The sequence below is a fragment of the Macaca thibetana genome, chromosome 11 (assembly GCF_024542745.1).
Source record: "Macaca thibetana thibetana isolate TM-01 chromosome 11, ASM2454274v1, whole genome shotgun sequence".
In the NCBI taxonomy this organism is placed as follows: domain Eukaryota; kingdom Metazoa; phylum Chordata; class Mammalia; order Primates; family Cercopithecidae; genus Macaca; species Macaca thibetana.
This window is the reverse complement of record NC_065588.1, coordinates 45,336,120-45,350,664: the sequence shown is the minus strand read 5'-3', so window position 1 is coordinate 45,350,664 and position 14,545 is coordinate 45,336,120. Positions and strand designations below refer to the sequence as shown.

At 54.2% G+C, this 14,545-nt stretch overlaps 1 protein-coding gene across 1 annotated transcript; it reads left to right on the top strand.

The window, feature by feature from the left end:
• The first annotated feature begins 2,557 nt into the window (after positions 1-2,557).
• DDN (dendrin) lies at positions 2,558-6,808 on the top strand. The gene is given in 3 exon segments (XM_050746886.1): positions 2,558-2,889; positions 3,302-4,122; positions 4,125-6,808. Coding segments are annotated over 3 exon segments (2,136 nt in total). The 5' UTR covers positions 2,558-2,680; the 3' UTR covers positions 5,231-6,808.
• The last annotated feature ends 7,737 nt before the right edge of the window (positions 6,809-14,545 follow it).

The following is a 14,545-nucleotide window of genomic DNA, read 5'->3' as shown; positions in this document are numbered from 1 at the left end:
TCTCCTGCCTCAGCCTCCTGAGTAGCTGGGATTACAGGCGCGCACCACCACACCCGGCTAATTTTTGTATTTTTTAGTAAAGACAGAGTTTCACCCATATTGGCCAGGCTGGTCGCAAACTCCTGACTTTGTGATCCACCTACCACAGCCTCCCAAAGTGCTGGGATTATAGGCATGAGCCACCGTACCCCGCTGGCACTATCTTTAAACCTGCAAATCCCTTGCCTTTCTTCCAAGGTGAGACAGAGCTGGATGGTGGGAGAACAGCAGGGCACTGGTCACTCCATCAGATCCATTCCCTGTACTGAAACCATGTAGACCCAAACAGCAGTCAGCACCCAACACCAGAACTGCTAGACTGGAGTATGAGCTAAATTTGGGTGCCAGCTCACCCCTGCCTTACAGGTATGATACAGTTTCCTATCCAAACCAGGAGCAATTTCAGAGTCATTGCTTGCCCCTTCCCCCACAGTGCTGCTAACCCCTTCCCTGACAGTGCCTAACCCCTCTGATGACCCTCCAGCCACGGCATACTGGGTTCTCCAAACTAGGCTTCCCGATGGAACACAGGGAAAAGCATCAAGGCCCTCATCAGATTCGACCTGAGGAAGCTTATTTTAAAAAAAAGAAGGTGGCCCTCATCAGAGCTCTGCTTTCAGTGTTGCATCATGACTGTAGAGGAGCCCCTGCTTCAGCCTTCACCCCTTTACAGCTCTCACAGCACATTCTCAAACTTGGGGGAGGAAGGCTTCCAAGTTATTAGAATTAGAGTATGTTTATGTGTGGGGAGGGTAAGTACATGGTGGAAAGGACAGATGGCCTCTTATGTCACATTCCCTCATTAAGGAAGATTTGCCTAGGGAGGAGGCAGGGGCTTTAAAAAGCCTCAGGATTCTAGTGGGACCTAGGGTGGAAGGAAGAACCTTCGAGTCAAGTCATCGGTGCAGCTGGCAGGTGTGTGGAATCAAGGGGGGTAGGGTGGATGGGACAGGGAATGTTTGCATTCTCTCTAAAGGTTTGTGTTAGGGAGCAGAGGCCTGGTTTTGTTGAGCTGTTAGTCAGTCTCTGCCCCACAACAACCTTTCTGGTTGTTCCCCCATCCCCTTAAAAGGAAGGGTCTGGACCCAAAGGGCTCCATGTACATTAGTGGAAAACTAATTGGGAACTCTTGCTTCTCTGATTTCCCCCTAAAACCCAACCTATCAGTCTCAGTGTGAGGATGAAGCTGAGGGAGAGACAAGGGATAAAATTTGGGAGACTCACAAGCTTCTATTCTTACCTATTCCTCTCCAGAGGCAAATTATCCCTTCTTCCCGAGGAACCATTGCCACACACACACTCTCTTTCCCCTCTCTGCACCCCTCCCCTCCACTGAGGCTGCTGCCATGGTTGCCAGGCATGGTTGCTAAGTCTCTGCATGGAAGGGTTGGCGTGGGCTGTGCTGCCACTAACATTACCATGGTGAATCAGGGGACACCTGGTATAAGCTTAGGAGGAGGGATCATGTGGATGTAAGCAACAGCCCCCCAGGACAGAGGCAGCCCAAAGGTGAGCATCTGGAGCACCACTTCAGGTGGGGGCTGAGTGAACTAGGCAATTGTGGTGGTGAGGGGGAGCTCTACATTGGAAAAAAAAAAAAAAGGCCACTTTTATCATTTCAGTTGCTAGGGGATTAGTTTTGCCAAGCAAACACACCATCTCTTCTCCATCCCCCTCTGGAAGGGTGAGAGTGCATAAGCACTTACTCTGTCCTCCATAAAGCTGGGCAGGCTGTGTGGGCACAGAACAATATAACCCCCAAATCCTGCTTCTAAATTGGAGGTGAAAGCCTGCTGCTGTGGGAGGGCTCCCTGGCTGCCCAAGGACAAACATGTAGAATGGGACTGGTAGGGCAGCTTGGGTGGCCAAGGCACACGCCTGTGTCCTGCTGTACCAGCAGTCCTAGGCTGCAGCACTGAGCTGGCGAGGAGATACGGGTGTAGGGGTCACCCTTTTTGAGCTTAGGGAAGGCAGCTCTCCCTCAGAGTCGCACAAAGCTTGGTGAAAGCCACCGCCTCCTCTCTCCACCGCATGGGAGCTGGTTACTCATCTCATCTCTGCACCCGAACAGCCACTGCCGCTAAAAATAGCCCCCCAGCCGTGGGCCAGCCCCTCCTGCACCCCAACCCCATGGAAACCAGCAGAGTGGCAGGCAGAGACCTTGAGTTCCATTCTCACGCACTCTATGTTGGGGAAACTGAAATCTGAGGCAGGAAGCCAGGGGCAGAACCCTGGTGGTCAGGCAACCTGACAAGCAGGAGAGTAAAGGGTTAAAACGGCAGGAAGGTTGAAGAAACAGGGGCGGGGGAGGGGGCACTGTCAGCTTGGCAAGAATCATAAGTCCCTCCCCCGCCCACTCGTGCGATCCCATCAGGCTTGGGGGACAACAGCAGTGGGAAGGGGCGTCCAATCCCGGGCCCCAGGGGGCGGCCGTGCACATGGGGGAGGTAGCAGCGCGGAGCAGTCCGCGCGGTGTCACATGCGCGCGCACACACAGAGACAGGCACACACACGTGTGCCCGGGTATATATAGTTCCCAGTCCCCGGGCCCGCGGCTCTGCAGTGGGCGCCGGCTCCCTGGGCTGGGAGGGGGCTCCTGGGGCGGGTGGGAGGGTGGGGGGCCGGGGTGGGGTGGGGCAGGATGCTGGATGGCCCACTGTTCTCCGAGGGGCCTGACAGCCCCCGGGAGCTCCAGGATGAGGAGTCTGGCAGCTGCCTCTGGGTGCAGAAGTCCAAGCTATTGGTGATAGAAGTGAAGACTATTTCCTGTCATTATAGTCGCCGCGCCCCTTCTCGACAGCCCATGGACTTCCAGGCCAGCCACTGGGCTCGCGGGTTCCAGAACCGCACGTGAGTGAAGCAGGGGTGAGGGGAAGAGAGTGGTGGGGCGGGGAGTGGGGTCCGGACCACCCCGCAGGCACCAGCGAGCACTACTGATCCCCCTTCTCTTTCCCACGCCTCCCACCCCTGCCCGCTCCCGAAGGCTGGGGCCTGACTCATCCGGTTGTTTGGGGGAACAGGAGTGGGTGTGAGAAAGGGCAGGAGGTGAGATGGGGCAGACGCTGTTAAAGTGTGCAGGCAGAGATGGCGAGGAGTCCCGCTTCGACTTCAGTCCTAACATATACGCACGTGCACACGCGCACACACTCACACACACCCCTTCACATGGCTGCCCCAAGTGGTCTCCACTGCTCCCAGCTCCCCGGACCTCGGCTCCCTTCCCCCACAGACTGCTCACCTGGGTTCCTGCTCATTGTCCCAGGTGTGGGCCGCGCCCGGGATCCCCACAGCCGCCGCCCCGCCGGCCCTGGGCCTCCAGGGTGCTGCAGGAGGCGACCAACTGGCGGGCGGGGCCCCTGGCCGAGGTCCGAGCTCGGGAGCAAGAGAAAAGGAAAGCGGCGTCGCAGGAGCGGGAGGCCAAGGAGACCGAGCGAAAAAGGCGCAAGGCTGGTGGGGCCCGACGAAGCCCCCCGGGTCGGCCCCGCCCGGAGCCCCGCAACGCCCCTCGGGCAGCCCAGCCGGCAGGGCTCCCTGCTACCTTGCGGCCGGAGCGCCTGGCGCTGGTGGGGCGAGCGCCCCGTCCATCCGCGCAGCCGCAGAGCGACCCAGGGTCGGCGTGGGCGGGGCCCTGGGGAGGTCGGCGGCCGGGGCCCCCAAGCTACGAGGCTCACCTGCTGCTGAGAGGTTCTGCCGGGACCGCCCCGCGACGCCGCTGGGACCGGCCGCCACCCTACGTGGCTCCACCTTCTTACGAAGGCCCCCATAGGACCTTGGGGACTAAGAGAGGCCCCGGACACTCCCAGGTGCCCACTTCATCAGCCCCACCTCCGACTCCGGCCAGGACAGAGGGAGGGCGCGCAAAGAAGAGGCTGGATCCTCGGATCTACCGGGACGTCCTCGGGGCTTGGGGTCTCCGACAGGGGCAAGGTCTCTTGGGGGGATCCCCAGGCTGTGGAGCGGCCAGAGCAAGGCCAGAGCCCGGCAAGGGGGTCGTGGAGAAAAGCCTGGGGCTGGCTGCTGCTGACTTGAACAGTGGTAGCGACAGCCATCCCCAAGCCAAAGCTACAGGGAGCGCAGGCACGAGACAACTCCTGCGGGGTCTGCAACTGCGGCTCCCAGTGCCCCGCGTCCCGCTCCCAGATCCAGGCACCACCTCAAGGGCTCGAGGGAAGGGAAAGAAGGAAAAGAACAGATCTGGTTCCCTAAATGCTGGATTCCCTCCCCTAAAAAGCAGCCGCCCCGCCATAGCCAGACACTCCCCAGACCCTGGGCTCCCGGAGGCACCGGATGGAGAGAATCCCTGGGTCTTGCAGAGGGGGCAGGACCGGAGACCCTGGAGGGTTGGAAGGCGACCCGCCGTGCCCACACCTTGCCCCGCAGTTCCCAGGGCCCGTCCCGTGGGGAAGGAGTCTTTGTCATTGACGCCACGTGCGTGGTGATACGATCCCAATATGTTCCAACCCCCCGAACCCAGCAGGTGCAGCTTTTGCCCTCTGGGGTGACACGCGTGGTGGGGGAATCCGCCAGCCAATCGAAGCCCGGCAAGGAGGAGAGTGAAGGGGCCACGGTCTTTCCTTCCCCTTGCCGAAAGCGGCTGTCGAACAGTCGCCTTTTACACCAGCCCGGCGGGGGCCGCGGGGGCGAAGCTGAGGGCGGGAGATCGGGGGACTCCTCACTGGAGGAGCGCACCTCCCGCATCTTGGGGCTCCCGGCCCCGGAAGTAAACCTGCGGGACGCCCCCACGCAGCCAGGTAGCCCAGAGCACCAAGCCTTAGGCCCAGGAGCTTCGGGAGCCCAGGGCAGGGCCGAGGGCTCGGAAGTGGCGGTGGTCCAGCGGCGCGCGGGCCGGGGCTGGGCGCGGACCCCAGGGCCCTACGCCGGGGCCCTGCGAGAAGCCGTGTCCCGTATCCGCCGCCACACCGCCCCTGACTCGGACACGGACGAAGCTGAGGAGCTTAGCGTCCATAGCGGCTCCTCTGATGGAAGCGACACAGAAGCCCCAGGCGCCTCCTGGCGGAATGAGAGGACCCTGCCCGGGGTTGGAAACAGTTCGCCGGAGGAAGATGGGAAGACAGCGGAACTGAGCGACAGTGTCGGAGAGATCCTAGATGTCATAAGCCAAACCGAGGAGGTCCTCTTCGGGGTGAGGGACATCAGGGGGACTCAACAGGGAAATAGGAAGAGGCAGTGAGAGGCCCCTTCTTGTATTTGAGTCCCCAACACATCCATCCTTGGGTCCACTGGTCCCCATTCTTCCCCAGACTTCCTTTGCTTCTCTTTTCCTTGTATCCTTACCCATACCTATTCCCATCCTTGAAATATAAATGAAAGGAAGGGAAGCATATGCCCATTAATGATTTTGTTTCAGGAGAGGTGAGAATCAGCAGTAGATTTAATTAATGTCTGTTATGTTCAGGACACAAGGGTGAGCTCTTCGCAGCTGATGCACTGGGTGCGGAGCTGAGCAGAGAGGCCTAACAAGGATCAGGCAGGAGGGCAGGGGTGGTGGCAGCTATAGGAGGGCAGTGTAGGGCAGGGCCTCTGAGGAGGAGGGAAAAAGTGAAGGAGAGGCTTTGGACCTGGTGGCAGAGTGATCAGATGACAGAGGGGTTCTTGGCAGAAGAGGAATAGGTCCAGCAACAACCAGCAAAGCAGAAGGAGGGCTCACCTTGGTGTCACAAGTCTTGGATTTCAATCCCAACTCTGCCACTGACTTGCTGGTTGACTGAGGCCTGTCACTTTCCCTCTCCAGGCCTCCTGGTATATAAAACAATGGTATTCTAAGGTCCATCCTTCCATCTCTGACATTTTGAGATCTTTGGAAAGGACTCTATCTCATCCTCCCCTCGACAAGCCAAGAATGAGAGTTGGGAATAAGTGAACAGAGTTTGAGGGTTTCTGGGCAGCCTCCTTGTCACCTGAAGTCATGATCAATTCAGGAGACTGCCCAAGGTTTGCAGAAGAGGTAAGGGAGTGAGGCACTCCTATCCCAGTCTCCCAGGTTTAGGTGAGGGCTCCCCAAAGCAGGGCAAGATAGTGGCCCTGTCACTGACCCTGGCCTGTGGTGGTCTGAGCTGGGGAGGGAAGGACACCAATGAATCAGCTTGGGACCTCTTTAGGCCTTCCCCTTTTCCTCCACCCTAATGCTCCTTAGTGATGCTCTGAGGCGTGGCCACGATTTCCCTCCCAGGTGGTATCGCCCACCTGAAAAAATCCTGAGAATGTCTCCCATCTCGGCCTCTTCCCAAGAAACTGGCCAGGCAAGGAAAGAGGCCGGTCCCCAGAAGCCAGTGGGCGTGGGGTGTGATACTCTCTATAGCCACTACAGGGCGCGCGCAGGTCGCGGATCTCCCCAGTTGCTAATTCCGGCTCTGCCACTCAATCTGATCCCTAGTTCCCAAGCGCGGGTCCCCAGCCTTGCAGTCTCCAGCCGTGCTGGGCCGGGAGCAGGCCTCCGGCCTCCCAGACCTCTGGAGCCCGCCGGTCCCATCTTTGTACTCATCCACCCCAGCCGGCTTGGGACTCAGACACCGAAGTCTTTTTTTTTCTCTCCGATCCTTGGACACCTCTGTCTGCCATTTATTAGCCATGTGAACTTGGCCGCATCACTTCACCTCCCTGAGCCTCAGTTTCCTCATCTGTCAAATGGGGGTTTATAAACACCTACCTCGCAGGGTTGTTGTGAGGACTTAATGCGATAATGTATGTAAAGCGCCTTGCACACCGCCTGGCACACAGTAGGCGCTCAATAAATCTAAGCTTCCCTTTATCCAGCCTTGGCATCGTCTTCCTTTCACTGACCTTTTCCCCATGGTGGCCATCCCCCGGGACTCCTCTGCTACGTCCTGCTCTGTGTGAGGGAGAGGGGGCTGCTTTCTTCGTTGGGAGTTCCTGGCCCACCTCTTTTCTCCCCCAGCCAGGACTCTCCCTTCCTTGCCCCCAGCCCACCCCTGTTGGCACTTCCCACTGCCCTGCGCCTTCCCCCGGCCCCCCATTCCGAGCAAGGGCTGAGTCAGCCGGGGTAAATTTAGCTGCCGGCTCCGCGGGCCCGGGGGCTTCTCCCAGACTCAGTCGCCGGGTCCTGCCCCGGCCCCCGGCCCACCTCTGCTCCCACTCCAACCCAGACCTGCCAACTCCAACTCCCGCTCAGCGTTCAGGTCCCCAACCCCGCTCTCAAACCACTTATGGTTTTAGTCTCCAATTATCTCAACATCACTCCCGCCTGCAACCAGGGGTACTCTGAGCAGAACTCGGAGTGGCGCAGGACCACCTGGGGTGGGGGGTGGCCACCATCTGGCAGGAGCTGGGCCGCTGGCCTTGGTTCAGTGGAGGAAGGTCTCCTCTTTGGGTTTCTGAACCGGAGGGAAGACACTGGTCAGAGCTATCCAGGAAGATTCATCCCAGAGCCTTCCTGGAACCCACACTACCAGGTTTCAAATTAGCTCTTGCTGGAGGAGTGTCACCTTGGGCAGTGATCAAAGGTTACTGAGATCTGCCCTTGAGGTCAGGAATTCCAGACCAGCCTCCAATATGGTGAAACTCCGTCTCTACCAAATATACAAAAATTAGCCAGGTGTGGTGGCATGCACCTGTAATTCTAGCCACTCAGGAGGCTAAGGCACGAGAATCGCTGAATCACTTGAACCTGGGAGGAGGAGGTTGCAATCAGCCAAGATTGGGCCTCTGCACTCTGGCCTGGGCAACACAGCCAGACCACATCTCAAAAAAACAAACAAACAAAGGTTATTGAGATCCGTCTCCCTTTCACCTACAATTCTATCTACTTAAAAAAACAAACAACGGTTATTGAGATCTGTCTCCCTTTCACTTACAATTCTATCTACCTACTACCAATTCTAACTACTGAGCATGTACTGAGCACCTACTGGAAACAAGAAACTGTGCGGGATTCCAGGATAGGGATGAGTAAGGCCTTTCTGACAATGGGGTGAAGGTGAGCAATGTGTTAAGTATTACAATGAGTCAAACAAGGGAGATTGTATGGATTTTGTGAGATAAGGGAAGGCTCCATGGAGGAGATGACCTCAGCGTTAGAATTTGGTGAAGAGGTATTTCAAGTAGAGGGATCAGCCAAAATAGAGGCATGGATGCAGGTAAGCAGGGTATGTTTAGGAAACTGCTCAATGGTCTGATTTGCCTGCAGCTGCGAGTACATTAATGGCAGTTGTGGAAGATAAGGCAAGAGTGAAAACTGAGGCCAGACTGGGGTAAGCCTGGTCCAGCTGAGGAGTAATGTGCCTTGGGCCTCCAGGCTTGGGAAGAGGCTGGACTTCGGGGGAGGAGGAAAGTTGAGGAAGGGCGGTGTGTGGTGGCTCACACCTGTAATCCCAGCACTTTCGGAGGCTAAGATGAACAGATTACCTGAGACCAGGACCAGCCTGGCCAACATGGTCCAACCCTACCTCTATGAAAAATACAAAAATTAGCTGGGTATAGTAGTGCATGCCTGTGATCCCAGCTATGGGGGAGGTTGAGGCACAAGAATCACTTGAACCTGGGAAGCGAAGGTTGCAGCAAGCGGAGATTGCACCACTGCACTCTAGCCTGGGTGACAGAGTAAGACTCTGTCTTAAAAAACAATAACACACACAAAAAAGAACAACAACAACAACAACAAAAAAAAAACAGAACAACAACAAAAAAAAAAACAAAGAAAGTTGGGAAAGACCAGGGCAGTGATGAAAGCATCTGCCTAGATTTTTCTACAACCAAAGGGCTCTAGGGCTCTGGGACTGGAAGAGGAGGTGAGCTGTATGCAACCTTGGAAGGGCTGACCCTATGAGGGTGGGCTTTACCATGCTGCCTGAGCCCCTTTGAGGATGAACACACAGGAAGCAAGTTTCTGAAATCTCACCCACACTGCTAACATAGTCGAACGACTTGACTAATGTGTTTAGAATGTGGTTTCTGGAGCTTCTACCCCATACTAGCTATGTGACCTTGGGCAAGTTACTCAACCTCTCTGTGCCTTGGTGTCCTCAGTTATAAACTGAGGTTGTTAAAAGTGCTTTTCATTAGCTGCGTGTGGTGGCACTCTCCTGTAGTCCCAGCTGTTCAGGAGGCTGAGGTGGGAGAATTGCTTGAGCCCAGGGGTTTGAGGATGCAGTGAGCTATGATTGCACCACTGCACTCCAGCCTGGGTAACAGAGCAAGACTCTGTCTCTAAAAATAAATAAATAAATAAATAAGTAAATAAGTAAACAATGTGCTTTTCTCTTAGAGTCGTTGGGAGGAGTAAATAATTCAATATGTAAAACACTTGGAACAGTTGGCCAGGCACAGTAGCTCACCCCTGTAATACCAGCATTTTGGGAGGTTGGGGTGGGAGGATTGCTTGAGCCCAGGAGTTCAAGACCGGCCTGGGCAACATAGCAAGACCTTGTCTCTCTGTTTTTTTTTTTTAATTTTTTTAATTAAAAAGAAAAAACATAAAATAAAAGAAAGAACAATACCTGGTACATAGTAGGTGATTGACTGTTAGCTCTGATTATTATTTCTCTCTAGGGCTATTTTATTAGTGTTGGGGTATGAGAACAGGAGGATGGGACAGAGAGAATTAGAAGTAGGGGAGGATGGCCAGGTACAGTGGCTCATACCTGTAATCCCAGCACTTTGGGAGGCCAAGGCCAGTGATCATGATGTCAGGAGTTTGAGACCAGCCTGGCCAATACGGTGAAACCCCATCTCTACTGAAAATACAAAAATTAACCAGGTGTAGTGGCGCATGCCTGTAGTCCCAGCTACTCGGGAGGCTGAGGTAGGAGAATTGCTTGAACCCAGGAGGCAGAGGGTGCAGTGAGCCGAGGTCACGCCACTGCACTCCAGCCTTGGCGACAGAGCAAGACTCCGTCTTTTAAAAAAAATTGCGGGGTGGCTCACACCTGTAATCCCAGCACTTTGGGAGGCTAAGGTGGGTGGATCACGAAGTCAGGAGTTCGAGACCAGCCTGACCAACATGGTGAAACCCCATCTCTGCTAAAAATACAAAAATTAGCTGGGTGTGGTGATACGCGCCTGTAATCCCAGCTACTTGGGAGGCTGAGGCAGGAGAATTGCTTGAATCTGGGAGGCAGAGTTTACAGAGAGCCAAGATCGTACCACTGCTCTCCAGCCTGGGCGACGGAGCAAGACTCTGTCTCAAAAAAAAAAAAGTAGGGGAGGAGGAGAATCAGGCAGCAGATGCCAGTGGAGAGGAGGGAGGAATCCTGGGGTGGGTACAGACAGCCCTTTTAATGGGTAAATGGTGCCCTGGCAGTGCTTGAGCGGTTATGGTGTCAGTGCAGCACACCCCTTCCCCCAGAACTTACTCCATCTTTGCCTAAGGATAGAGTCAGCACCAGCTGCCAAAATTCTGGGGAAAAAAGGAGAGAGACAAGAAGGGGAGGAGTGACTCCAGGTCTAGGGGCCAGCCCCTGGTGAGCCATATCTCAGACTGACCCTCCAGGGCTCTGTGGGTGGGACACTGGAGGCTCCCTGCTGCGAAAATGACTTCTAAATCTGGCTGTGTCTGCCAGCCAGCCTTGAGACAGAGGCCACAACCACCCCCTACCTTGGGACAGCCTCACTGGTCAGGAGTAGGGACAGCAGACGCAGGAGGATGTGGTCAATTTGGGGCAGCAGACCTCAGGTTAGTGCAGGATCCTGCTACCCTCCCAATAGCCAACTTCTTCCCGGGGAAGCCCCTTTCTGCCCCCGATGGGACCCAGTTAACATGGCTTTATGAGAGTCAAGAGCCGTCTCTTTCAGACTCTCAGGGGACGGCTGGGACTTCCCTAGATCAGCCACAGATAGGTGATAGGTAAGGAAACCAAGCCCCAGCATATAACTCTGGGATTTCAGAGTGTCAAGGTCAGGAGTATGCGTGTGATGTGTGTGAGAAGAAGAGGGCCAGGAGAGATAACTGAACATGAGGACACAGGAAGTGTGTAAAATGTGTCTATGGGGAAGAAGCAGCATTCACTCAGTTGTTCATTTGTTTACTCACCCATTAAACATATATGCCAGGTGCTAGGAACACAAAAGAGACTCAGGCATGCTTCTTCCCTTCGGGGAGCTCACAAGCTAGGGTGCGTATGATATAGGGAAAGAGATGTGGAAGAGGAAACCCACAGTCATTGCAGTGCAGGAAGATGGCATAATATATGTTAATGAAAGCATTCCTGAGAGACCAGGGAGGATGAAAAGAGGAGCAGCTCCCAGACTATGACTTCTTATGGGGAGTGGAATGTATCCAGGCGTCTGGGAGACAAGTTGCTGAGGGTGCAGATGTTAGTGAAGGGAAGTTTGGCCTGAATACGTCTCTGCCTCTGCATATCCTGGGATGGGGTGAGCTCCTTCCCTTGAAGCCTCTGGTGCTACCTAGACTTTTTTTCAATTTTCTTTTCTTTTCTGCCACCCAGGCTGGAGTGCAGTGGTGCGATCTCAGCTCACTGCAACCTCCACCTCCCGGGTTCAAACAATTCTTCTGCCTCAGCCTCCCAAGTGGCTGGGACTACAGCTGCGTGCCACCACGCCCAGCTAATTTTGTATTTTTAGTAGAGACAGGGTTTCACTATGTTGGCCAGGCTGGTCTCGAACTCCTGACCTCAAGCGATCTGCCTGCCTCACCCTTCCAAAGTGCTGGGATTACAGGCATGGGCCACCACACTTGGCCATTTTTTTTTTCTTTTTTCTTTTTCTGAGACAGGGTCTTTCTATGTCACCCAGGCTGGAGTGCAGTGGCACGATTACAACTTAACTGCAGACTCAGCCTCCCCAGCTCAAGTGATCCTTCCACCTCAACCTCCTGAATGGCAGGCACCACAGGCACATGCCATCACGCCTGGCTAAATTTTTTTTTTGTGTGTGGAAACGGGGTCTCCCTATGCCACCCACGCTGATCTCGAACACCTGGGCTCAAACGATCCCCCCATCCTGGCCTCCCCAGTTGTTGGGATTACGGGTGTGAGTCACTGCACTCTGCCTACATAGCCTTTTGTGAGTCCTTTTATGGATAGATTTTCCATTCATCCATCTACCCACCCATCCATCTATACATTCCACATCCACTTATCCACCCGTCCACCAACCTATTTGTCATCTATCTGGCCATTTATACTTTTTTTTTCTTTTTTAAGACAGTCTCACTCTGTTGCCTAGGCTGGAGTGCATTGGTGAGATCTCTGCTCACTGCAGCCTCCGCCTCCTGGGTTCTAGCGATTCTCGTGCCTCAGCCTCTTGAGTAGCTGGGATTACAGGCACCCACAAACATGCCTGGCTAATTTTTGTATTTTTAGTAGAGACAGGGTTTTACCATATTGGCCAGGCTGGTCTGGAACTCCTGACCTCAGGAGATCCGCCAGCCTTGGCCTCCCAAAGTGCTGGGATTACAGGCATGAGCCACTGTACCCAGCCGCATTTATACTTATATCAATTTATTCCTCTGTCCATGCATCCATTTATTCATGTTGCCATCTATTCACCATTTAACAAAGGCATATGATATGCCCAGGTCAGTGCTGCAAGGGCTAGCCTAGTAAGAGGATGAGTAATATACACAGACAACCACCAATGGGATACCCAGTATGCACTGCTAATGAAAGCCCTACCAACATGGTGCTTCAGGAGCTCTAACAGGCAAGACCAAGGGAAATCAGAAGAGTCTTCATGGGGGAAGGAACGTCTGAGATGGGTTTCAACAGTGGGAGACAGGGAAGGGGGGCATTCTAGAATGTGGGACAATGCAGAGAGGTGGGAAAACACGTGGCTTTCATAGGGAACAGAGGCATTAGGGAATGCAGAGGGGAAGAAGGGTGAGTCCTGGAAAGATGTGTGGGAGCCAGATCTTGAAGTATTTCTTTTTTTTTTTTTGAAACGGAGTCTCACTCTGTCAACCAGACTAGAGTGCAGTGGTGTGATCTCTGTTCACCACAACCTCCACTTCCTGGGTTCAAGCGATTCTCCTGCCTCAGCCGCCAGGGTAGCTGGGATTACAGGCGGGCACCATAACGCTCGGCTTATATATATATATGTGTGTGTGTGTGTGTGTGTGTGTGTATATATATATATATAGTAATTTTAGTAGAGACAGGGGTTTCACCATATTGGCCAGGCTAGTCTCGAACTTCTGATCTCAAGTGATCCGCCCGCCTCTGCCTCCCAAAGTGCTGGGATTACAGCTATGAGCCACCATGCCCGGACTGTTTCTTGGTAATGAAGATAAAACATTTGCACTTCAGTGAGAGGAATTGAGGGAGAGGTGAATGATAGAGTTTTTGAGCTGGGAATGTTCTAGTGCCTCCTCAACACCTGGAGAACTTTTTTTCCTGCGGCTTGATCGTAACCTCGTTGGTCTTGTTACCTTGTGGAATCTGCTGCTGGACCATGAGCTGCTGGAGGTGATTTAGCTCTGTATACCCAACAAGTTTGGCATGGAGCAGGCTCTCAGAAAATGCTGGAATAAAGAAGGAACAAATGATAAAACTGTGCCACAGGAACGCTGGCATAACAATGCAGTTCAGACATACAGGAAGAAGGATGGCTGCGGCCTGGGGTGATCCCCTGCTCCTGAGAGATAACCCTGCCTTCTTTGCTAGAGTCTCTCCAGGAGCTCTTCCAAGAGTCACCACAAGGAGGCGCTATCCCAACTGCCGCTCTGAGTTCGGCCAGGGTCTGTCGTGTTACAACTGGTGAAGTGCCCACCCCTGACGGTCCAGGGGTGGTCTAGACATTTCCTTCCAGCAAGTCCTGAGAGAATGAGGGGCCTGAGTGCAGCTGTGGAAGAGAATAGCTCACAGATCCCAGTTTTAAAGCAAGTACCGGCTTCATCTGTAGTCATCCATTCATTTGACAGTGCCTATTACCTGCAAGGTACAATGTTAAGCTCTCATAAAAGCAACAGTGACCAAGACACAAAGGCATAGTTCCTGCCCTCAAGGAGCTCACAATTGGTTCTGCCTAAATCTTCCTTTCTTATCTCTCTCTCTTTCTTTTACACACACACTTGCTCCCCAGGGCCAACCACCTTGACCCAGAAAGCTGTCTCCACGTGAAATATGCTCTTTGGAACTCTTGCCCCTCCAAATCCAAGTTTCTCGCTGAGGTTGCTGCATGGCCACATTAGTGTGACCCCTGGGAATGCTGTGACTCTTGACCGCTCCTTCTTGACGTGCCTCCTTTTGCTCTTCACCTGACAGGCCCTTTCCTGCTGTCTCTCTCAGCCTCTCCCATCACATCCACAGCCGCTCTGCCAGCCCTGGTAGGTTTAGGGACCTCCCCAGAGTAGGCCTGGTACAGGCTAGGACCTCCTAACACCCTGGAGGCTATAGGGACATGAGGATGGATCTGCAAAAGCACCCCGTGAGACCCCGGCATCACGCATCTGGAGATGAGGAGTTGGAGAGTCCAGAAAACCAAAATCCTCGGAAACAGGTCCCGCTCTGGCCTGGGGCTCTGCCAGCCAAATCCATCCCCTGACAGAGGCTGCCTTCTTTTCTCACCTTCTTTG